This window comes from Mobula birostris, chromosome 3 (genome assembly GCF_030028105.1).
Source record: "Mobula birostris isolate sMobBir1 chromosome 3, sMobBir1.hap1, whole genome shotgun sequence".
Classification (NCBI taxonomy): Eukaryota; Metazoa; Chordata; class Chondrichthyes; order Myliobatiformes; family Myliobatidae; genus Mobula; species Mobula birostris.
This window is the reverse complement of record NC_092372.1, coordinates 188,944,432-188,970,985: the sequence shown is the minus strand read 5'-3', so window position 1 is coordinate 188,970,985 and position 26,554 is coordinate 188,944,432. Positions and strand designations below refer to the sequence as shown.

Genomic DNA, 26,554 nt, shown 5'->3' with positions numbered 1-26,554 from the left:
TCCCCTTGTTATATCCAAAAATGTTCTATTGGTTTTCCTAACAACTTTCTGTGCCTGAATACCCTGAATTAACTAATCCTTGTATGGACTTGAGACTTGAGAACAAAATTCATGTTGACTTGTCTATTAATCCATCAGAGGGGCTAGTGAAAATACTTAGCAAGACTGAAAGTCTCGCTAAATATTCTCACCAGCCTCTCTGTTGGGGCAGGCAGGAAACTCTAAAACCCAGCACTCTAAATCTCAGTGAATTTTAAGGCCATGCCTCTTGGTGTGTTTGCTGCCTGAATCCAGTGGAAAGAGAGAGACAGCTGACAAGTAAGGAGGAGTCCAACATTCAGGTAGCTCATGGGGGGAGAATTCCAAAAAGCAATGTTTCTAGCAGACAGGGATAAGTTGAATAGAAAGGAGCAACAGAAGATTCAGACTTAAAATACTGTAATTGGTAGAAAGATTAAGGAGAAGTTGAGGAGAAAATATTTTCACCTTGGATGAGGGATGCTGAAGTTCATTATTTGAATGTGTGGTAGAGGAAAAAAAGCCCTCATATATACGTTTAAAATTATTTAGATGTGTACTTGAAGAGCCACAACTTGCTGTTTAAGTGCACACCCAAACAATTGCTGGAATGTAAGGTTAGATTCGGTAGCCTTTTTTGCCAAACAGCTACAACAACTACCTTTCTATGTTGAAAGTATTCTATGAATGGGCTCAATGACTTTTATGCATACAGTGATAGGGAGAACTGTGCACATTCACATGAGCCCCACATCTCTGGATGATCCTGTAATTTCAGTCTATGAGGCTGATGTCCAGGCATCGTTCAAAAGGGTGAATCCTCGAAAGACGTCTGGCCCAAATTACTGATTTGGCCAAGCACTAAAAATCTGTGCGGACCAACTGGCTGGAATATTTACAAATATGTACAGCCTCTCACTTCTGCAGTCTGAGGTTCTGACCTGCTTCACAAAAGCAACAGCTGTCCAAGAAGAGTGTAGTGACCTGCCTCAATGACTACCACGCAGTTACACTTACATTACCTGCATAGAAGTGCTTTGACAGGTAGGCATGAATCGTTTCCTGACTTAAAGATGACATGGATCTGCTCCAATGTGTCTACCACCACAACAGGTCGGTAACAGATGCAACTTATCTAGCTCTTCACTCAAATCTGTATAATCTGGACAACAGAAATTCATGCATCAAGCTGCTATCTTTGACTACAGCTCAGTTCAATACAATCATCCCATCCAAGCTCATCATCATCATCTGTACCTCCCTGTGCAACTGGATACTCAAGTTCCATATTGTCAGACCAGTCAGTGAGAATTTGTAACAACATCTCCTCCTTACTGATCTTCAACACAGGTATGCCTCAAGTCTGTGTGATTATCCCCCTCTCTCACACAACAGATTGTTGTGTAAAAAGCACAGTTCCAGAACCATCTTCAAATTTGCTACTGACACTACTGTTGTTGGATGAGTCAGTTTACCGGAGCAAGATAGGACGCCTAGTTGATTCTGAGTTGGATGATCAGCCATGATCATACTGAATGGCGGTGCAGGCTCGAAGGGCCAAATGGCCTACTCCTGCACCTATTTTCTATGTTTCTATGAGTCGTGGGGTAATGAGAATCTCTCGCTTAACATCAACAAAGCTAAAGAGCTGATTGTTAACTTCAGGAAGGGGAAGGAAAGTAAATGTATACCAGTCTATATGGGATGTCCGGGTGTGGAGAGGGTCAACAGCATTACTTCTCTAGGTATTATCATATTGGATGACCTTTCTTGGGTCCAGGATGAGATGAAATCAGAAGGAAAGTCTTAGGAGATTGAATGTTTTCAGCTTGTCACTAACCACTAACAAATTTCCTCAGTACTGTTCAAAGTATCCTGGTCTGGCAGGGCAATGCAAATGTGCTGGAACATAAGAAAGTGCAGAGTGTAGTGGACACTGTCATGGTCAACTCCCCCCCTTCCCCCATCATCAGTAGCATCTCCAGGAGGTGCAGCCACAATAAGGCAACATCCATCGTTAAAGATCCCCACCATCTAGAACCTGCCACCTTTATGAAGCCACTATTGAGCAGGAAGTATGGAAGCCCGGTGATCCACACCACCAGGTCCAGGAAGAGCTATTTCCCGTCAACTATTCAGTTCTTGGACCAACTGAGAAACCCCTAATTTCTGCAGTTTAACAACATTGTGACAACTTTGATCAATGTCCACTAATGTTCAAAGTTCAAGTTTAATTGTCATTCAACCATACGTGAATACCCATGAATACAGCCAAACGAAACAGCTGGGAATCAAGGGGCAAAACACAGTACCAACAGTCACATATAGCACAAGGCAGATATAGCACATATAAGATATTAAAGTACAATCACATGGAAAAATATTACTCCAAAACCCTGAGTCCATAAGTTTATGACAGTCTGCATTTGAACACACTACAGCTTGTCTTCTACTGAGTGAACAGTGAGGGAGGGGGGTGGGGCAGTACTGACCCCAGCTTGGACACCACAGCACACCAGCTCCAGTGGAGCACACTAACTCTGGTGCCTGTCTGCTGGGCAGCTGTAAATAGACAACACTGTGGCTTGAAGGCTAGTTCTCACTACTACTGAGGCCACACGCTCGCCCGTCATCCACCAACAAATCAGTGAATCGGACGCAGCATTCCACGGTTTACAATGTCAAACAGGGTCTTGCGATCACAAGAAAAGTGACTAATATGATCGCTTGCTGTTAGACTGCACACCACCTTTGTGCACCAACTCCTCTGACGCCTCTCAGACGCAGGCAGCAACATGATCCATACCAAGTCCAGCTCCTTCACTTTCTCCACCAACAAACAACTCACTAATGAGGTATACCTGTAGTATTTTATGTTCTTAATGTCCAGCAGGGTCTCGTGATCATAAAAAATATGTTTAAATAGAACAATAACACCTTTGCTTGACCCCATAGAAGCCATTGTGATCCAATGCGCCACAAAGGAATGAGTTTTCATTTGTTTTGTTCTAATTGTGATTTTTTTTTACAATAATGTTTTTCTTGTGAATGCTATCTATAGAATGCTATGTGCTGGTGATGGTTCTGCATGGAATTTTTCATTACATATGTGCATATATGTATTTGTACATATGATAATAATGACTTTGATGATTTTGACTTTAATGATTTCTATTATCCTATGAAAATATTTTAACTGATTTCTGCTCCCAAATCTTCTCACTGTGCTGAACTGGTAGGAAAGCCTAAACTAATAAAAAAAGCTATTGCAGAAGAAATTAAAAATGAAAATAACTATAAATGCTGGAAATCTGAAGTAAGAACAGAAAGTGCTGGAAATACTTTAGAACAGGCAGCATTTGTACAGAGAAAAATGGAATAAATAATTCAGGTTGATGTGCTTTTATCTGAACTTCTCCACAAAAAGAATTCTATTCTTCAGACCTCCATTCCGGGCACTTCCTTTGTGATCTTTCAGGCTGGGACACACAGGGTTTTCATCCAGGGGTAATTCTGCTTTCACCCTTTTAGGCTTCTAACCGCTGACCATTCTTTCATTGAAAAGAAAATATTCTCTTGACTACTGACAACAGCCTTAAATATGTCTTCAGGTATTCATCACTTGACTAAAGGAAATGGATGCTTCCTAATTGCAGCATTTTGCCCCATCATAATTTTTTCACACTAGAGTGGGAGAGATGCAAGAAGAGGACGGCTGGCACAGATTTGAGGAAGGCCATCATCTTCATCAAAGACGGAGCCAGGCCTTTCGTAACCATACAACCAAAGCCCAATCTGCTGCTAACGGCCAGGTCCTGGGAGATGAGGGTCTATGTGGAAAGGAGGCTGCAGTTCCCGGATGTGGTGCACACAACCCTGCGCCCGGACATTGTACTGTGGTCAACCGAAGACAAGAAAGTAATTCTGGTTGAGCTGACTGTGCCGCGGGAGGAGGGATGGGAAGAGGCCCATAAGAGAAAGGCCTTGAAGTACCAGCCCTTAGTGTAGGAGTGTAAAGACAAGAGATGGCAGGCATGGTTGTTCCCTGTGGAGATCGATTGCAGAGGTTTCCCAGCCAAATCAGCATGGCGTTTGTTGTTCACTCTGGGCCTGGACAAAAGTAGCAAAAAACAAGCAGCTCGTAGGATGGGGGAAGAGGCAGAACAAGCTTCTTGTTGGATTTGGAGTAGGTGAGAGGAGGGGAGCTGGAAGCCAGGAGCAGTTGGGCAGTGATTTGGCCACCACTGCCGGCCCACCAGCTGGAGAGCGTCATGGTTAAGGGTCGAAACGGTCTGTCAAGGTTGGGAACCACCTGATGACATCTGCTCCTGGTTGAAGGCTACAGTTACCTTATAAGGTAACTGGAGAATGCACCCCAACAGGTGTTCAAAGCAAGTTTCTATACCTTAGTAAAACCCGCTTCAACCTCTTCTTTTTCAATCAACCCGTCTATTCTTTCCTTATGATGAAATCTCTCTAACCTGGAAAAAAATCCTCACAAATCCCTGCTTCTTTGGATATCACATCTGTTCTATAACATTGGCTCTTTGATTAGTTGCCAGTAGATGTCCTCAACTGCTTGGTTATTAAAATGGTCGAGAGGGGGCGATCTATGCAGCCTGTAGTTATTGCTTGTTGCCCAGATTCTAAGTGACCCCTTTTATACCAATGACCAATACTCCATTCAGTATTCCCTATTAAAATTTGAAGATGGTACTAGATCCCAAATTCCTCTATCCTACTCCTTCATCCTCAGTGCAAACAATTGCAGATCTACTGGGTTAAAATAACTTCTGACCAATACTTTTGACCTTTGGACATAAACCTCTGAATTTCTGACTGCACTTTTGCCCATAACTCCCAATCAGTCTGCATGCCACACTTCTACAAAAGGGGAATAACTGCATTCTTTGTTTGGACATGCATCGCTACATACCGAAATCCACAAGCTTGATGCCTCCTTCTGTTGTTAATAGGATGTTATTGCCCTTGATGTCACGATGAATCGTCCTGTTGTTGTGTAAGTGTTTCAGGCCCTGGAGAAAAATAAAAGGTGACAGTTATATTATTCCTGCAGCAACTGAAGCCTTCTTGGCGAATCAGCATGATGAGTGAGCCATTTTAATTCTAGCACATCACCTCGTGGCATTTGCATGTTTTCTGCAAAAGGGAGCTTCTAACCTATGTATTGCTTCATTATGAGCTAAAAGGGAATGCAGCTTGTTAAAAGGTTGGAAGAAATCTTACCGTAAGAGCTTCATGCAGAATGTAGGCAATGATCGGTTCACTCATTCTTTCTCCTCGCTTTAATAAGCCTTTGGCGAGATCAGTCACAGAACCTCCATTGCACAGCTGAAATAACAGAAAGTGATTGGTGACAACAACCATCTAATCAACTTGCATTTATACAGTCCCCTGAACAGAGTCAAACTTTCCAGGGTCCTTTGTCGGGATATAAAGAATACAGGAGTCTGAGCTAAAAGAACTGTTGGCAATATCAGTCTCAGAAAAGAGACAAATGCAACAAAACTTGCATTTAATACAGTAAAGCATCCCAAGGCATGACCCAGGAATAATAATCAGATAAAATTTTGCACAATGCCTTAAAATATGCTGGCATTTAATATGGTCAATGAACAAAGCTTGGTCAAGAAGATTTGTTAAAGGGAGGATTGTGGAATTTCAAATCTAATTCCTAAATGGACATTGAACCCTTGGACACTACCTCACTTGTTTTAAAATATACAGTATTTCTGATTTTTTGCATGTTTTTTAATTTATTCAAAATACGTATACTGTGATTGATTTACTTATTTATTATTATTTTTTTTTCTCTTCTATATTACGTATTGCATTGAACTGCCGCTGCTAAGCTAACAAATTTCACGTCACATGCCAGTGATTATAAACCTGATTCTGATTTTGAGGTTTGGGAAGCCAGTTCCTATGTTCAAGCAGCTGTTGACATACACTCAATGGCCACTTTATTAAGTATATCTTTCGTTAAAACACATATCTTATCAGCCAATTCTATGGTAGCAACTCAATGCATAAAAGCATGCAGATATGGCCAAGAGGTTTCTTTGTTCAGGTTGAACATCAGAAGGGTGAAAAAATGTGATACGAATTACTTTGACTGTGGAATGATTGTTGGTGCCTGATGGGGTGGTTAGAGTATCTCAGAAACTGCTGATCTCCTGAGGTTTTTACACAGAGCAGACTCTAGATTTTGCAGAGAATGGTGCAAAAAACAAAATTCATCCAGCGAGCGGCAGTGAAAATGCCTTGTTAATGAGAGATCAGAGAAGAATGACCAGACTGGTTGAAGCTGACAGGAAGGTGACAAATAAATAGACATTATAACAGTGGTTTGCAGAAGAACGTTTCGGAATGCACAACTCTTCAAACCTTGAAGCGGATGGGTTACACCAGCAGAAGATCACGAACACACACTCAGTGGCCAGTTTATTAGGTACAGGAGGGATCGAATTAGGTGGCCACTGAGTGTAGTTGCAATAGTGGAGCAATATAAATTGGGGCTATTGAGAGGCAGGATGGACAAAAGGACGGGGCGTGGGGGAGGGGGTTGGCAGGGGAGAGGGAGACTTTCCAGTGCTATCTGTGTGTAGCTTGTACATCTTCTCCAGAATGCCATGTGGATTCTCTTCAGGTATTGGTAGATTGCTTGGTTACTGTAAATTATGCATTAATGTGGGTGTCCAAGAGGGTATGGAATCAAAGGGGATTTTCTCTGCATGCCTACAGAGAAGTAAGAAAGGAAGGAATGAAGCTGACAAAGTTGTTTTGTTGGGAACCAGAATAACCAAATTGACCAAATATCCTCTTTTTATGTCAAATTAAGTGAGAAGTATGGATGGTTATGTTTGAGGAGATTCATTAGTAATGATGAACAAGAGACAATCTGTAGACACTGGAAATCAATGTAACAGACTCAAAATGCTGGAGGAACTCAGCAAATCAGACAGCATATATGGAAAAGAGTGAACAGCCACCATTTCAGGCCAAGACTCTTCATCAGGACCTGCATTTTGTGTGCCTCATTGGCAATGATGTTTAAGGGTAACTTAAATGCAGGAGAAGCGATTGAAGAGTCATAGAGAGAAGCAACACAGAAAAAAACTCTTTGCCCACCAAATCTATCCAATCACCCACTCACTTTCACCCTTATCCTAACTCTGTAAATACTCATTTAGCTTTTGAATCCTAAGCTCTAACTTAGTAAAATGACTCCCATTCATCTTTATAGGAAATTAACCTCCTTTGTGAAGATTGAACTGAGGCACATAAAGAGATGCAGAACACATAAACAAACGTACATATATTTACAGGAACAATCACATATATAAAGTGTGTCCTCACGTGGTAAAACTAGCACAATGTCATGAAGCACTTCAATTACCAAAGATAATAAGGACAAGAAAACAAAACAAAAATTGATGGAAATTCAAAGCTAGCTGGTTAGTATCTTCATGGGAAATACAAGTACTTGGGATGGATCTGTCATTTGGGATCAGTCCTCAGAAGTTTCATGGAGAACATTAGTTTGATGTCATTAATGTTTCTAACCCATCTACAGGAAGATGCTGTCAGCATACATTATAAAATAAAAAAACAAAATCATGTCCAGTGTATCAAGATTATTAGGAGCAGGCAAATAAAGAAGCGTAGAGAGCTGTGTGCAGGAGTACTTCATTTATTTCTCCGTGTTTTCTAAAAACAGTTCACCACAAGGCTACGCTCTCAGCCACCTACTCGGCACCCTTTCCACTCGCGAATCCCTGTCCAGATTCTACTCTAACTCCATCTGCAGGCTTACAGAAGATACCACCATAGTGGGCCGTACTTCAAATAATGATGAGTCAGAGTAGAGGCAGGAGTCAGAGATTCCAGTGACATGGTGTCACAACAACAACCTTTCCCTCAAAGTCAGCAAAACTAAAGAACTGTTATCCACTTTAGAAACGGACAGTGCACATGCTCCTGTGTACACTAGCAGTGCTGAGGTCAAGAGGGTCCAGTGTTCAATTTACTAGGAGTGAACATACAGTAGATTGTAGATGGGTGACAACCAGGAGAAGTAGAGGGAGTAAGCTGTCAGTCAGTGCAGGGCTCCATTTTGACTATTCCCCTCAGCAACAAGTATACCCCTTAGGATACTGCTGTGGGGGACGATGGCCTAACAGGGCACAGCAGCAGCAGCATCCAGGCCAGTGGCACTGTGCCTGGTTCTGAGGCTTAGCAGGGAAGGGTAAAGTCAGGCAGAGCAATAGTGATAGGAGACTCGGTAGTTAGGGGCGGACAGCTGAGAAAGAGAAGCTGGAATGGTGAGTGCAGAATGTCTCAGAGTAGTTGCAGAGGATTTTCAAGAGGGACGGTGAGCTGCCAGAAGTTGCAGTGCACTTTGGAGCCAACAACATAGGTAGAAAAGGAAAAGGGGTTCTGCGCAGTGAGTATAGGGAGTTAGGGAAGAAGCTGAAGAGCAGGGTGTCCAAAGTAGTAATCTCTTGATTGCTTCCAGAACCATGTGCTAGTCAGGGCAGGAATAGGATGATAGTACTGGTGAATGAGAGGCCGAGGGAGTGGTGTAGGGGGCAGGATTTCAAATTTCTGGATCATTGGGATCTCTTCTGAGGAAGCAATGACCTGCCAGAAGTTGTGGTCCATGTAACTACCAATGGCATGGATAGGACCAGTGACAAGGTTCTGCATAATGAGTTCAGGGAGTTAAGTGCTAAGTTAAAATGCAGAACCTCCAGGGTTGTGATCTCAGAAGATGTAGTGAGGCCAAAACTAGGAAAATTATACAGTTTAATATGTGGCTAAGGAGTTGGTGTAGGAGGGAGGGCATAAAATTTTTGGATCACTGGGTCTCTTTCACGGAAGGTGGGACCTGTACAGAAGGGATACTTTGTACCTGGTTTGGAGGGGGACTATTATCCTAGCAGGAAGGTTTGTTAATGCTGCACAGTGGGGTTTAAACTAGAGTTGCAGGGGAATGGAAACCAAAGTGCCAGAACAGTTAGTGGAGAGGTTGTGAAGGCAGATGTCGGTAAGACCTAGACAAAGTTAGGAATCAAGTTGTTGAGCATGGTGCAACTAGTATATTTCAATGCACGAAGTATCGTAGGAAAGGCAGATTATAGTGCTGAAGATGAGGTAGCTGGTTTACGAACAGAGGCAATTTGGAGAGAGGAGAGGCTGTTGATAGGGCAAAATTGCAGTCAGGGATGAGATGTATCGTAAAAGGTGGACAAAATCAGAAAGGGTGAATACAGGACTGAAGGTCTTGTATCTGAATGTGCATTGTATACGGAATAAGGTAAATGAACTTGCAGCACAATTGCAGACTGGCGAGTATGATGTTGCAGACATCACTGAATCATGGTTGAACGATTACAGCTGGGAGCTTAATATCCAAGAATACACATTGTATTGAAAAGACAGGAAAAAAGGAAGGCAGATAGGGCAGTATTGCTCTGTTGGTAAAAAAAAAATATAGATGAGGGTAGTGCAGTGGATGTGATCTACATGGATTTTAGTAAGGCATTTGACAAGATTCCACACGGTAGGCTTATTCAAAAGGCAGAAGGCATGGGATCCAGGGAAGTTTGGCCAGGTGGATTCAGAATTGGCTTGCCTGCAGAAGGCAGAGGGTGGTGGTGGAGGGAGTACATTCAGATTGGAGGATTGTGACTAGTGGTGTCCCACAAGGATCGGTTCTGGAACCTCCACTTTTCATGATTTTTATTAACGACCTGGATGTGGGGGTGGACGGGTGGGTTGGGAAGTTTGCAGATGTTGTGGTGGTGGTGTTGTGGATAGTGTAGAGCAGGGGTCCTCAACCCTTTTCTGCAGTGCAGACCGGTTTTGTGTTGACATATTCTTGCGGACCGGCCGACCGGGGGGGGGGGGGGGGGGGTGGAGGGGGGGCGGGATGGTTGCCAACGGACAAGAGTAGCAGTCAAATAAGTTGCGTTTACCCAGAGAAAGACTACAATGATCATGAAGCCTTGCGCGGGCACTAGTGCACATGCGTGATTTGCGCATGCGTGCACCTGCCGATTTTTTTTTTCCACAAATCATTTTTGGCGATTCTGTTCCAAGGGGGGTGTTAATCACGACCGGAATATCGGTGGTAAGTGGCTAATACACTCAATTTCATTTCTAAAAGGCTTTATCTAACGAATTTAATATTAAACACACAGCGCATTTTCCTCGCATGAATGTAGCGATAAGTCAATGTTCAGGGGAGGACAGGGGAGCTTGAAGTAAGTGTTGAACGAACTTCCAGTAGAAGTGTCAGAAGCAGATTTGATATTATCATTTAATTGAATAGGTATATGGACAGGAAAGTAATGGAGGGTTATGGGCTGAGTGCAGGTCAGTGGGACGTGGTGAGAGTAGCATTCGGCACGGACTAGAAGGGCAGAGATGGCCTGTTTCCGTGCTGTAATTGTTATATGGTTATATAAGTCAATAGCATCATAACATTTTAAGTAACATTTGGATATTAAACACAACGCATATTTTCCCCGTATGAACTTATAAAATCATTGCAACGCACCAATATCGCTGAATCAGTGGGAGCCCTGGGCTTGCTTTCCTGCAACAAGATGGTCCTATCGAGGGGTGATGGGGGACAGCGATACTCAAATGGGGTTCCTTATGTCCAGTCTAATCCGCAATTTAGTTTTTGTTACATTCATCGCAGAGATATGTTGGAAATGGAAGCAACGTTTTCGGTGCTTTCGTGGCTATCAGGATATTGAGCCTTGACTTTGATCCAGAATGCCGGCAGAGATGGTATGTCAAACAGACTTTTCAGCCCATCGTCATTTGCAAGCTCGAGGAGTTGATCTCCTTCCCACGCTGACATGGACGACGCGCGCGTAATAGCTCAACAGTGGGCGTGACAGGGAATGAGGAAAGGTGCAGCTGACTCGTATCGCCAAATCAGATCGTTTCCTCGTGGCCCGGTAGCGCATACTCTGCGACCCGGTGGTTGGGGACCCCTGGTGTAGAGGATTGTCGAAGATTGCAGAGAATCATTGATAGGATGCAGAAGTGGGCTGAGAAGTGGCAGATGGAGCTCAACCCAGAGAAGTGTGAGGTGGTACACATTGGAAGGACAAACTCCAAGGCAGAAGACAAAGTAAATGGGAGGATACTTGGAAGTGTGGAGGAACAGAGGGATCTGGGGGTACATGTCCACAGATCCCTGAAAGTTGCCTCATAGGTGGATAGGATAGTTAAGAAAGCTTATGGAGTGTTAGCTTTCATAAGTTGAGGGATAGAGTTTAAGAGTCGTGATGTAATGATGCAGCTCTATAAAACTCTGGTTAGGCCACACTTGGAGTACTGTGTCCAGTTCTGGTCACCTCACTATAGGAAGGATGTGGAAGCACTGGAAAGGGTACAGAGGTGATTTACCAGGATGCTGCCTGGTTTAGAGAGTATGCATTATGATCAGAGATTAAGGGAGCTAGGGCTTTACTCTCTGGAGAGAAGGAGGATGAGAGGAGACATGATAGAGGTTTACAAGAGAATAAGAGGGAATCGATAGAGTGGATAGCCAACGCCTCTTCCCCAGGGCACCACTGCTCAATACAAGAGGACATGGCTTTAAAGTAAGGGGTCAGAAGTTCAAGGGAGATATTAGAGGAAGGTTTTTTTACTCAGAGAGTGGTTGGTGCATGGAATGCACTGCCTGATTCAGTGGTGGAGGCAGATACACTAGTGAAATTTAAGAGACTACTAGACAGGTATATGGAGGAATTTAAGGTGGGGGGTTATATGGGAGGCAGTGTTTAAGGGTTGGCACAACATTGTGGGCCGAAGGTCCTGTACTGTGCTGTACTGTTCTATGTTCTATGTAATCCAGTTAGTTCTACTCAACTGCTCTTCACTCATATCCCGGCATTACTTTTGCTTTCAAATATATATCTAGTTCCTGAATGAAGGGTATTCTTAAAGCTGTAAGAGGCACTCTTTGTAGCACTGCTTTCTGAATCATAAACAGCTATGCATAACAACGTGGGGCAGGACTAAAGATGAAATTTGTGTGGGAAGGAACTTGGCTAATGTGAAGTGTGGGGAAGATGTTTGATGGTGTCTGGATGATCAGACAGAGTTTGACTGATTGGGAAGTTGCACTTCAGGATTAAAGACCCATTCTCCTCTTCCTCTTCACACTGTGATATAATGCATTGATCCCCTACCATTTTTATCCCATAGACCGCTACCGTTAACCAAGGGATCCATGGACCTCAGGCTGCGAACCCTTGCTATACTGGAATAGCGACACAGAAACTTACAGCATAGCAACAGGCCCATTGGTCCACCAAACCCATACCAGTCAGCAACCTTTAAAGTACAGCAAAACATACAAGGGCCTGCATGGTAGAGTCTGGGGGATTGAATAATATGGGGTCCAGGGTGACTTAGCCAATTGGATACACAGTTAACTTTGTAGAAGCAATCAGAGGGAGGCAGTCAAGGGTTGTTTTCAGTTTGGAGGTCGCTGACCAGTGGTGTTTTGCTGCAATTGGTGCTTGTTCCACTGTTTGTCATCTATGTCAGTGATTTCCATAAGAATGTTGTTGGCATTGTTAGTAAGCTTATGGATGACACCTAAATTGATAGTATTGTGCACAATGAAGTGGGCCATCGTAAGTTACTGTTGGGGAAATGGACCAAAAAATGGAAGATGGAATTTAAGTGTGGGATTTTCACTTTGGTAAGCTAAACCAGGCCAGGACTTACAAAGTAAATGACAAGGCTACGAAGAATGTTGCTGAGTAGAGAGATTTTGGGATACAGGTACATAGTTCCCTGAAAGTGGAGACGGGTCAGTGAAAATTGCTTTCATCAGTAAGGGCATTGAGCACAGGACTTGGAGCACCATGTTGTAACCATACAAGTTGTTGCTGAGACCACACTTGGAGTATTCTTTGCAGTTCTGGCCCCACTCCCAGCTGTAGAAAACATGTCATTAGGCTGGGAAAAAATGCTGGAAAGATTCATGAAGAGTTACTGAGTCTGGAGGGTATGGTAGATAGGATGAAATGTTTTCGTCCAGGGAAAAATGAGGCGGAGGGGTGACCTTACAGGGTTATATAAAATCATGCAGGCCATAGAGAAGATGACCGGTCACTGCCCTTTCCCAGGATGAGAGTCTAGAACATTCAATGTGTTCATGGCTGATCTCAACTCCTGTGCCAGTTCCTCAAATCCTCAGTCTTTCAAATATCTTCAATATCTGCAATGATCTGGCTTCCATTACCCCCCATGGCAGAGAATTCCAGAGATTCACCACCCTCTAAGGAAGAAATTTCCATACACCATGGTTTTTAATGACTGTCCCCTTATTTTGCCACTATGCTCCCTTGTTTGTGACTGTCCCATTGGCAAAAACTTTTAAACATCTACCCTATCAAGCCCCCTTACATAAGCTTACATTTGATTAAGGTCACACTTTATTCTCCTAAACTCCAAGGAATATAGAATACAATTAATCCTCCATTAACCTCATTTTTATTCTGTCCAGATTCTTGTCACTTTCCTCCAGAATCCACCATTCCCCTACTCATTAGGGCCAGTTAACTCAGAGGCTATGCTTTAATGGCGATTAACCTCACAGAAACATGGAGTGAGGTGGAGTTTACAAAAGGGTTCAGTTGTAGTTATTACAGAGTTGAAGGTTAACGTTGTTATAAGATGCTCTAAGCTTGCCAACTTCTAATTTTGTCAGAGGTGGGATCAGATTCAAGCAGCCAATCAGACCGCAGGGTACAGTTTAGTCATCTTCTATTGCAATGAAGCTAGTTTTCATTTTAATAGTCTGTTTTTAACCACAGCTGTCTGGTTTCCCAGGTGTCAGGAAAACTAGCAGATAAAACGGAGTTAGAAGGGGTGAACAACGAGGGCACTGCAGCACCCAACTGGTAGAACTGCGGCCACAAAGCCCCAGCACCCCGTGATCTACTCTGATCTTCCGCCCTTTGGGTTTTGGAAGGAAACTGAAGCAACCAGAAGAAGCCCACATTGTAGTGTAAGAACAAGCAAACTCCACATGGCACCAGCTCTACCAGTTGTGTGTTGTGGTACACTCACTGGTTCACCCTTCTTCCTCAGTTTTGGCTGCTTGAATCTTATCCCACCTCTGACAAAATTGGAAGTTGGCAAGTTTGGAGCAAGTTAACCTTCAACTCTGCAATAACCCAAAATGATCCCTTTTATAAATATTCAGTCCATTCAGTACTTGTAAACGCTCAGAATATTTCTGAATATCGAATAATACAATTGTAGCTTCCGAATTGTCACAACATTCATTTATGCAAAATTGAGTGATTACACATAAAGATATTGCTTGATGGATTCATTAGGGTCTGTTTGTGATAATTATCTTAATTATCATAAAGTGCTGAAAATGTACTTCATTATGAAACAGCACCATGCAATAGCAACCATTACTGCAAAAACAATCTAAAAATAGATGGATGTTTAATAGGTCCATTTCGTTGTTTGATGCACTTTGTTTTTGGCAATTTTTTCCACTTGAAGGCCAGGACTGACGTATGCAACAAAAACAAGTTTTACTCTTCTCCAAGGACTTTTTTTTAATAAAACCTTTTAAAGCTGCATAACAGCCAATAAAGAAAAATACATTTTTCCTGCATTCCTGAGCAGCTGCTCTCTGTTCAAGCCAAGGGCCAAGTGATGAATTTCAATTTTGACTTTTTAGGTGCGAAAATGCAGGCAAATATCTTTCCCTTTGGTAAAGTTCTGCTTCCTATGATGCTCCATTTGTCAGAATCAAACCTTTCAAAATTTCCGATCGTGCCTAAAGAATTATTGATCATCAGCAGCTTATCAACAGTTCATTAGATCAGTCAGAATTGTTTAAAACATTAAAGAAATCCCAATCCATTGTAATTTGCATTAACTACATGTTGGAGGAAATGCTGGGGGAGGGTGATTGCTTACAAGCACACAATAACTGCTTGAGATAGTTTGGGAAAACTACTAATTTGATCTAGCAGCGGAGGAAGGGGAATTATGACAGAGTATCAGGGGAAAGACACAGTTAGTGGATGTGACATTTATCAGTACAGCTGGCACACAAATACTGCCAGAATTCATCAATGATAAAATTCGTGCTGGTGAAAGATTGCCATGTGCACTCCATTGAAGTAATTTAAAACAGTTGTCTGTCTCCAACAACATCATTGTAGAAATTTGGAACATAGTAAAGTGCCTGCTGGTGTGTTAGATCGCGAGCTAGTTACCTTAAGCTGCCTGTGTCTGAACATTGCCGTTCATAGGAAGTCAGCAAAATAAAAGATGCCAAATGGGAAACAAAGCAATTTTAATTCTGTTTAAGTATCAATCTACCCCAAACCAAATACAAGTCAAACTGACACAGCCAAAATGCCACAGATATTGTCCCAAAAATATGATTTAAGATATCCTGTTATCCTATTCTGATAAGTATTTCATTTCAAACTTATGCCAAGGGCCAGATAAAGAGTTTGGAACAAATGCACTAAATTGTATCCAGCTTTATGTTGTAATCTCATAACCAGTAAATATTATCCTTGAACTGCATCTAGGCAGCAATGTATTTCTTCAGCCATTACACATTACTCATATTGATTGTATATTGTCTCACCTTAAGACAGATACACTATAGGTAAGGGAATGTGCAAATTTTATATATATATATAAACATCTCTTAGAAGTCTCTTATGTATTTGTCTCTAACACCACCCAATGCAGTGCATTCTAGGAACTCATCACTTGTCTCCCATATTGCCTTTAAACTTATCCCCCACCCCCCCACACCTCACTTGAAATGCTTGGCCTCTGGTATTAGACATTTCAACTGTGGGAAAACGATACTGTCTGTCAACTCTATCAATGCCTCACATAATCTCATAAGCCTCTATCAGACCTCCCCTCAGCCTCTGCCGTACAACCTTTTGTTTTAGCACATGCCCACTAACTCACGCAGCATCTTAGTAAGCCTCTTCTGCACACACTCCCAAGACTCAATATCTTTCCTAATGAGGCAACCAGAACAGCATGCACTACTTCAGACGTGACCTAACTAGAGTTTTATAAAGCTGCAACATAACTTCCTAGGTTTTGAACTCAATGCCTCAACTAATAAAGGCAGTCATGCTTTCTTAACCATTCTATCAAACAGGGTAGCCACTTGCAGGGAACTATGAACTTGGACTCCAAAATCCCTGCGCTCATCAACACTTAAGAATGAAATTAGGAGAGCCAGAAGGGGCCATGAGAAGGCCTTGATGAGCCGGATTAAGGAAAACCCCAAGACATTCCACAAGTATGTGAAGAACAAGAGGATAAGACGTGAGAAAATAGGACCAATCAAGTGTGACTGGAAAATTGTGGATAGAACTGGAGAAGATAGCAGATAAACTTAATGAATACTTTGCTTCAGTATTCACTATGGAAAAGGATCTTGGCATTTGTAGGGATGACTTACAGTGGATTGAAAAGCTTGAGCATATAGACATTAAGAAAGAGGATGCGCTGGAGCTTTTGGAAAACATCAAATTGGATAAGTCTCCAGGACTCGACGAGATATACCCCAGGCTACGGTGGGAGGCGAGGGAGGAGAGTGATGAGCTTCTGGCAATCATCAATGGGGACAGGAAAGGTTCTGGAGGATTGGGGGGGGGGGGGTTGCAGGTGTCGTTCCCTTATTCCAGGAAGGGAATAGAAATAGCCCAGGAAATTATAGACCAGTGAGTCTTATTTCAGTGGTTGGTAAGTTGATGGAAGAGATCCTGAGAGGCAGGATTTATGAACATTTGGAGAGGCATAATATGATTAGGAATAGTCAGCATGGCTTTGTCAAAGGCAGGTCGTGCCTTATGAGCCTGATTGAATTTTTTGAGGATGTGACTAAACACATTGATGAAGGTTGAGCAGTAGATGTAGTGTACAGTATAAGGATTTCAGCAAGGGATTTGATAACATACCCTCTGCAAGGCTTATTGAGAAAGTAAGGAGGCATGGGATCCAAGGGGACCTTTCTTTGGGGATCCAGAACTGGCTTGCTCACAGAAGGCAAAGAGTGTTTGTAGATGGGTCATATTCTGCATGGAGGTCGGTGACCAGTGGTGTGCCTCAGGGATCTGTTCTGAGACCCTTACTGTTCACAATTTTTATAAATGACTTGGATGAGGAAGTGGAGGGATGGGTTAGAAAATTTGCTGATGATGCAAAGGTTGGGGGTGTTGTGGATAGTGTGGAGGGCTGTCAGAGGTTACAACAGGACATCGATAGGATGCAAAACTGGGCTGAGAAGTAGCAGATGGAGTTCAACCCAGATAAGTGTGAGGTGGTTCATTTTGGTAGGTCAAATATGATGGCAGAATATAGTATTAATGGTAAGACTCTTGGCAGTGTAGAGGATCAGTGGGATCTTGGGGTCAGAGTCCATAGGACACTTAAAGCTGCTGCTCAGGTTGACTCTGTGGTTAAGAAGGCATAAGATTCATTGGCTTTCATCAATCGTGGGATTGAGTTTAAGAGCCAAGAATGTTGCAGCTATATAGGACCCTGGTCAGACCCCACATGGAGTACTGTGCTCAGTTCTGGTCGCCTCACTACAGGAAGGATGTGGAAACTATAGAAATTGGAGATTTACGAGGATGTTGCCTGGATTGGGGGGGCATGCCTTATGAGAATAGTTTGACTGAATTCGGCCTTTTCTCCTTGGAGCGGCACAGGATGAGAGGTGACTTGATAGAGGTATATAAGATGATGAAAGGGATTGATCATGTGGATAGTCAGAGGCTTTTTCGAAAGGCTGAAATGGCTAACATGAGAGGGCACAGTTTTAAGCTGTTTGGAAGTAGGTACAGATGAGACGTCAGGGGTAATTTTTTTTTACACTGAGAGTGGTGAGTGTATGGAATGGACTGCCAGCGACAACGGTGGAGGTGGATACAATAGGATCTTTTAAGAGACTCCTGGATAGCAACATGAAGCTTAGAAAAATAGAGGGCTATGGGTAACCCTAGGTAATTTCTAAGTAAGTACATGTTTGGCATAACACTGTGGGCCGAAGGGCTTGTATTGTGCTGTTTCTGTGTTAAGAGTCTTGCACCATCTCTTTACATTTGACCTACCAAGCTGCAACACTTCACATATGGCCAGGTTAAACTCCATCCGCCATTTCTCTGCCCATATCTGTAACTGATCTTTATCCCACTCTATGATTTGCCACCCTTTTACACTATCCACAACGCCATCAATCTTCGTATCGTCTGTAAACTTACTAAACCACTCATCTACAGTTTATTCTAAGACATTTATATACATCACAAGCAACTGAGGGAGTTCCTGGTACAGATCCCTTGAGGACACCACAAATCATAGACGTCCAGCTACGTTAAGTCCCTTCGACCACCACCCTCTGTCTTCTCTGGGTAAGCCAGTTCTGAATCCAAACTGCCAATTCACCATCGACCCCTTGCATCTTAATCTGTTGGATAAGCTTTCCATAAAGGACCTTGTCAAACTCCTTACTAAAATCCACATAGACAACATCCACAGCTCTACCTTCACCAATCACCCTAGTCACCTCGTCAAAAACTCAGTTAAGTTAGTAAGACATGACTTGCCCTGCACAAAGGCATGGAGGGTCTCCTTAATTAGGCCATGTGTTTCCAAATGCTCATAAACATTATTTCTAAGAATTCTCTACAGGAACTTCACCATCACTGGTGTGAGACTCGCTGGTCTATAGCTTCCAGAATTATCCCTAGTTCCTTTCTTGAATAATGGAACAACATTAGTATTGGCCATTCCTCCTGGACTTTGCCTGTAGCTAGTCAGGACACAAAGATATTTGTCAAGGCCCAGCAGCCTTTTCACTTGCCTATCTCAGTAACCCTTGTGTATCGCCCATGAGACCCTAGGGACATCCACCTTAATGCTCTTTAAGAGACCCAACACTACCTCCTCCTTTCTTTGGAAATGTCCTAGCATATTAATAATCTGATCTCCCTAACCTCCATTTTTTTCTCCCTGGTATTAATACTGGGGTAATGTACTCATTAAGGATCTCATTGAGATCCTTTGCATCCAAACAAATATTCCCTCATTTATCCTTGAATGGTCCTACCCTCTCCCTAGTCATCCTCTTGCTCTTGATATATGTATAGAATGTTTTGGGATTCTCTTTAATCCTATGGGCATTTCATGCCCCATCCTGGCTTTCCTCATTCCCTTCTTGAGTTCTTTTCTAGATTCTTTATTATCCTCAAGGTTTTTTTTATTCTAGCTTCCTAAACTTTACTTATTTCCCTTTTCCTTCTTGACCAAATTCATCAGCTCCCTGGACATCCAAAGTTCTCTTATTTTGCCATCCTTGTCCTTCCTTCTTACTGGAACATACCTGCCCTGTACTTAGTGCAGTTGGTCTTTAAACACCCTTCGCATGTTAGATGTGGACTTGCCCAAAAACAGCCGTTCCCAACTAACTCTCACTAGTTCCTGTCTAATGCTCTTGACATTTGCCCTGCTCCAGATTAATACTTGACACAATATCCATACTTATCCTTATGCATAGCTTTCTTAAAACTTAAGGAGTTGTGGTTACTGTTCCCTAACTGTTCACTCGTTGAATAGTTGGTCACCTGTCCAGGCTCGTTATCCAATACTAGATTCAGTACAGCTCCTCCTCTTGTTGGATTATCTACAAATTATTTTAAGGAGCCCTCCTGGATGCACCTCACAAATTCTGCCTGATACAATCCAATTGCACTGTAAAGTTTTCCGTTTATATCACAGAAGTTGAAGTAGCTCATGACAACAACCCTATTGTTTTTACACCTTTTCTTAATCTGTCTGCATATCTATTCCTCGAAAACCTGGTGGCTATTGGAGATCTGTAGTGCAATCCCATCTGAATGATTGCACCCTTTCTATTCTGGAGTTCTACCCATATGGACTCTGTAGCTGAGCCCTTCATTATGTCCCCTCTGAGTAAAGCTGTGATATTGTCCCTGATTAGTAGTGCAACTCATCCCTCTCTTTATCTTCTAAAACATTGAAACTCTGGTGGAACATTAAGCACCCATTCCTGTCCCTCGCTCAACAAAGTCTCTGTAATGGCTACGATGTCTTAGTTCCATGTACTGATCCATGCTTTAAGTTCATCACCCTTATCCATATTACTCCTAGCATTAAAATAAACATACTTCAAACTATCCATCTTATCATATCTATGACTTTGCTCCTGCCTGTTTTTACTGGACCTGATTTCTACCTTCCTCTGTGTCCCTCCACTTTCTGACCTATTGCTCTGGTTCTTATCCCCTTATCAAACCAGTTTAAGCCCCCCCACCCAGCCACCCATCTAATATCTGAAGTCTATATTCTTGGTGTGAACACATCAGTAAAAGTTTCATCTATGAGGTTTAAACCACCCAGATGATCCTGTGAACTTCCAGCACCAGATCTAGTTTCTTGACTTTTTCCAGTCAGGAGCTGAAGTTGGGTGCATTTCCTACAGATGTAGTAATCTGCAAGATTTTCAGTTACCTGGGAATCCCACATCTCACAGGAGGAGCACTCCACTGTCTTAACCACTCAAGAACTGAGCATCTAACAGACAATAAAGAAAAGTTTTCCTGTCCTTACCTGTGCCTTCTCTCTAAAACCTTTTGAGTTTTGCACTCACCTAGATCACTTACTCAGCCGGCTATCTCCAAGCTTGTTATACTGTTAGCTCCAACACTCAAGCCCAAGTTCCACAATCAAAAACGAAGGTCAACAAATGACTCAGCACCTTTAGCCTCCACATGCTCTCGCTGAAGCCTGTTGAGCCAAAGCCCTTCCACTCTAACACTGGCCCACTCTGACAATGGCCATCTCAACAATGACTGCTCCACTTACACGTCCCTTCTTTTTTATGAGTTCAAGTAATAAAACTCACTCCTGATGAGACTTGTTCTTTCCAAATGGCTCCCGCTCTGCAATGATGTTGTGCTCTCACTCGTTACTGCAAAGAATGTTTATGTTCAATATTCAAAGAATGTTCAAAGAACATAAATAATAGTTAAAAAAAGACAAGGAAGTTTAATCAAGAGGATGGCACAGATAAAGGATTTAACTATGGAGACAGGAAAATATCAGGAAAACTGAGTATCTTTATTTGAGAATGAGGACATCTGACTGAGATATTTAAGATTCAAGAATTATTTTGTTAAATAAGTCAAATTGCATATTTTACACAGTCAGTGAGTTGATATCTGGTCAAAAAGGTATTCACCAAAAGCACAAGGAAGGTCATTGAAGGTTCAATTCAATGTAGGTGGCTACAGAATGGATCCTTATGATACAAAAGCTTTTCTAGAAACATTGATGAAATACAATCCAAAAGAGTACTTGAAAATAAATGGATACATCTTTGAAACAATTAAAACAAACTGAAACACAAAGGAGCTCAGTATAGTAATTCCAGGTATAATAGATCTAACAGTGAAATTAAAATGATCTAATTACAGCCATTAGATGAGGTTAAGAGTTCAAGAAAGCAATGAGCCATAATGATAAACTGAATGGACAATTAAACTAGAAAGTGCTGAGTGCACTCAGCAGGTCAGGCAGCATCTGTGAAGGAAGAAACAGAGTGAGAGTTTCAAGTCAAAAACAAAAGTAATGAATGGTCATTGACCTAAACTAATAATTCAGTTTCTCTTTCCACAGATGCTCCAGACCTGCCAAGTATTTCCAGTACTTTGTATTCTAAGTTTCAGATTTCCAACATCTGCACTTCTGTTTTTGAATGAGTGTCCATTTAATGTGTTCATAACTGTATTGCTTGCAAGAAGATTGTTGAACAGACAAGAGAAGAATTGTCATTCTCCCTTGAACAGAGGCAGAGGGAATGAGGGAATAAGGGAAGAAATGACAGGATAGCCACTGAATCTTCAAGGGAAATGTGTTTTTGCAAAGACTCGGTTGATGCACTAACATATAATCTTGCAAAGGTGAACTGCATGAGCCAAGACCTTTCAAAGACTATTTATTTGCTTCATACTTCATTTGTCTCGCTCCTTTCTGTAGTGACTGCATTTTAGGAACCTCACTTCAGCACAACACCCTTTACTAATAGTATTTTTTGCAAAATGTCACCCAAGTGGTCAAAATGAGGTATTAATCAGGACGAGAAGAAATTAAAAACCTGTTATTCTCACACCTGTTGTAAAAACAGTCCAGAATTTATCATTAAGGAGAGGATGATTGGGCACTTTGAAAATGCAAAAAAATTGAAGAGGTTTTACATAATTGGATAAAGGTTAACCTTTGGAGATACAAAAGTCTGCAGAGACGGCTGTTTGGATTACCTGGAGTGACTTGAAAGATGTGCACCTTTGGAGTGAGGTCTTTTGGCTGACCTGATTTCTCACTAATGTTGCTGACTGAAGCGTGACGGGAGATCAAGACAGTGGGTGCAGCTGTCATATCTCCTTCCTTCCCTCCCTCCTACCTCCAGATTGTGACATCGAAACAGTGAGCTGTTAGCCTCCCTTCTCACTGTGGCAGGAGTGATATATATCTCCATCTCTCTCTCTCTCTCTCTCTCTCTCTCCCCCTCCCTCCCTCCTTTGATAGACTCTAGATCACGCTCTCTGGGGGCTTGCTATTGCTTGCATCGTCTGTGGTGGTGGGGCTGATGCTTTTTGCTGGATCAAGTGAGGGGGGAGGGGGAGGTGGTATGGGGGTTCTAACGTTTTTATGTTATTCATTTTTTGTTCTCTCTGTTTTATGGATATTTGCAAAGAGTAAGGATTTCAGGTTGTATACTCTATACATTCTCTAATATTAAATTGAACCATTGAACTAAACAAATCTTTTTAGACGAAAACAGTGGGTTCAGCAGCATCTGTGGAGGGGGCAGATTTGTTGATGTTCTGCATCAAGACCTTACAGCAGGACTAAAAGTGGAGAGGAGAGATAGCCAGTTAAAAAGGTAAGCGGAGGAGTGAGACAGGGCCTGGAGTGATTGGCAGACTGTAAAGGGATTAAGGATGACAAGCAGATTGAGTCAGATAGGGAAAATGGAGGGGTAAATTTGGGACCATTGGATAACCATTGTTTAAGTAACTTATATGATTTTTGATATGGCTACTAATATTTACTTTTTGAGATATAGCACAAAATAGGCCCTTCCAGCCACACCATCCAGCAATCTCCCAATTTAACCCTAGACGAGTTACAAGATAATTTACAGTGATCAATTAACGAACCAAGTGGTATGTTTTTGTACTGTGGGAGGTATCCAGAGCACCTGGAGGAAACCCACACAGTCACGGGGAGAACGTACAAACTCCTTCCAGGCAGCATGGGAAATTGAACCCGGATCGTCTGCACTGTGAAGCACTCTGCTAACCACTTCACTTCTGTGCAGTAAGCAAAGTTGTTTACATGGACTTCCAGAAGGCATTCAAGGAGCTAGTGCCAAACTACTGTCATGGATAGGGAGCAGCACACACACAATGCTGGAGGAACTCAGCAGGTCAGGCAGCTGCTAGGAAAGGAGGACACCTGCCGAAGGGTCTCAGCCCGAAATGCTGACCGTACTCTTTTTCATAGATGCTGCCTTGGCCTGCTGAGTTCCTCCAGCATTTTGTGTGTGTTGCTTGGATTTCCAGCTTCTGCAGATTTTCTCTTATTTGTCGTGGATATGGAATTGGTTAAGACAATGGCGAGATACTGTAGGATAATAGAATTCTGTTTCAGATGCAACTATGTGACAAGATGTGCTCTCCCAGAAATCTGCACTATATTATTGGTTTCCTTCAATGTTTATAAATTACTTGGATAATCTTTTTCTGTATGTTTTGAGAATAAACAATTCAAGATTGTTTAATGTTATTTCCAGTACACAAGTGTAAAGAATAACAAAATGATGGTTATTCCAATCTGAGGCAGCACAAAAAAACACAATAAGGTAAAAAATAGAACAATAAAAAAACACAATAAATATAAATACATAAGATAGCTTATACATAGACTGTATGTACTTAAAGTGACTGTATGTAAGGCGAGTCTGAGAGGAAATGATAGTAGCAGTGGTAGTGGATATGTTGGGTTAGTGGGGGGAGGTATTGATCAGCTTTACTGCTTGGGGAAAGTAACTGTTTTTGAGCCTGGAGGTCAATACATGAATTCTACCTAGCCTCCTTCTGGATGGGAATGGGAGAAGCAGTCCATGGGTGTGATCCTTCATTATATTCCACACCTGGAATATTGTGTACAGTTTTGGCCTCCAAACTTGAGGAAGGATATTCTAGCTATTGAGGGAGTGCAGCGTAGGTTCACGAGGTTAATTCCTGGGATGGCGGGACTGTCATATGTTGAAAGATTGGAGCGACTGGGGTTGTATACACTGGAATTTAGAAGGATGAGAGGGGATCTGATTGAAACATAAAAGATTATTAGGGGATTGGACAAGCTAGAGGCAGGAAACCTGTTCCCGATGTTGGGGGAGTCCAGAACCAGAGGCCACAGCTTAAGAATAAGGGGTAGAGAATTTAGAATGGAGTTAAGGAAAAACTTTTTCACACAGAGGGTTGTTGTTCAGTGGAATGCTCTGCCTCAGAAGGCAGTGGAGGCCAATTCTCTGGATTCTCTCAAAAAAGAGTTAGATAGAGCTCTTAAAGGTAGCGGAGTGAAGGGATATGGGGAGAAGGCAGGAAAAAGGTACTGATTGTGGATGATCAGCCATGATCACAGTGAATGGTGGTGCTGGCTCGAAGGGATGAATGGCCTACTCCTGCACCTATTGTCTATTGATCACACCTACCTCCCACATATCCTCTCTTGAGATGGTTGTCCATGGACCACTCAACCCACCTGAGCCTGAACCCTCAAAATTGATGGTGGAAGGTGGTCCAGTGTACATGGTTCACTGGTTGATGGATTCACATTATCATGGATGGGGTGGACGGGCTGCGCAGTACCTGGTCAACTGAGAAGGCTACAGCCAGGAGGAGAGGTCTTGGATGCCGTCCTGTTACATCCTGGATCCATCACTCATTGAAGAGTTCTACTGCACCCAAACAGATTATCCACAGCCATAGGAGGGTGGGTCCTGTCATGCCTGCACGGGCAGGTACCTCCCAGCCTTCACCCAGCTATTAAGAGTCACCTGTCACTGTTTTCTAATTTGTTACCTGCAGCCTATTCAAACCTGGAACTCATCCACAGGCCTTTGTTCACTCATCAGATTAGCTATCCCCAACCAGCTGCTCCTAGCCTTGTAGCTTGTTGTGTTTAGCATCTGTTCTCTCTTATTTTGTGGCCCCTTGTGGCTTGTTATTTAGCAGCCTATTATATTGCTGACCTTTATCTGGTAGCCTACTGTATATACAGTAGGTCCTTGATGACAGGTAGGCTGCTGCCAGTGATGCCTTGGGCAGATTTGACTACCCGTTGTAGAGCCTTCCTGTCCGTCACAGTGCACTTTCCATACCATGCAGTGAAGCAGCTTGTTAGGATGTTCTCCTCAGCGTATCTGCAAAAGGTTGTGAGTAGAGGTGTGTATTGGCCAGCTGTTTGAAGACCAAATAACAAAGCAAGATACGATGCAGCGGGAGATTTTTAGATGAAATTAGATAAGAAAAATGGTGCTAATTATAGAAAAGTAAGGCCTTGGGGAAAGACAAAGATCAGGAGCAGAGGAATATTTGGGAGGAGAAAAGAGATATGATCAATAGGATAAGGTGTCCAGAAGAGAGAGTATAGAAAATGCTCCACTAGAAATGCTAGAGTATTGACAATATATTAGAGCACTAAATAAAAAAGGACAAATATACTGTATAAGAAGCTTTAATAATTTTCTTGTGAGTATTTACAAATGTTAAAATAGATTCATGAATGCAAACTATGTTTTCCCTGATGTAGCTTTCTTAATGTAGGGAGTGAAAGGCAGCGTCCATTATTAAGGACCTCCAGCACCCAGGGCATGCCCTTTTCTCACTGTTACCATCAGGCAGGAGGTACAGAAGCCTGAAGGCACACACTCAGCGACTCAGGAACAATTTCTTCCCCTCTGCCATCCAATTCCTAAATGGACATTGAAACTTTGGACACTACCTCACTTTTTTTTTTAATATACGGTACTTCTGTTTTTGCATGTTTTTTAAAATCTATTCTAAAAGATATTTTAATATTTTCAAAGAAGCAAACGGGGAATTCATTTCAATTAGCTGTGGCACAAGGGACAGTTTGTAGAACTGTTGCCCCACAGTTCCGGTGATCAGGTCTCAATCCTAACCTCTGGAGTGGATTTGCATAATGTCATAGAAACAAGCTCTTCAGCCTATCTAGTCTGTGCCAAACCAGTAACCTGCCTAGTCCCATCGACCTGCACCCAGATCACAGCCCTCTTTACCCCTCCCACCCACGTACCTATCCAAATTTCTATTAAATGTAGAAATAAAAACCCGCATCCATCATTTGC

General features: G+C 42.4%; 1 protein-coding gene across 1 annotated transcript in view; it reads right to left on the bottom strand.

Moving 5' to 3' along the window:
- Positions 1-26,554, bottom strand: part of myo3a (myosin IIIA) — a 391,513-nt gene that overhangs the window by 337,069 nt on the left and 27,890 nt on the right. The window contains exons 3-4 of the mRNA XM_072254428.1: positions 5,266-5,370; positions 4,955-5,054 (exon numbers count right to left, since the gene is read on the bottom strand). Coding sequence (XP_072110529.1) covers positions 4,955-5,054; positions 5,266-5,370 — 205 coding nt within the window. The remainder of the gene's footprint in view (positions 1-4,954; positions 5,055-5,265; positions 5,371-26,554) is intronic.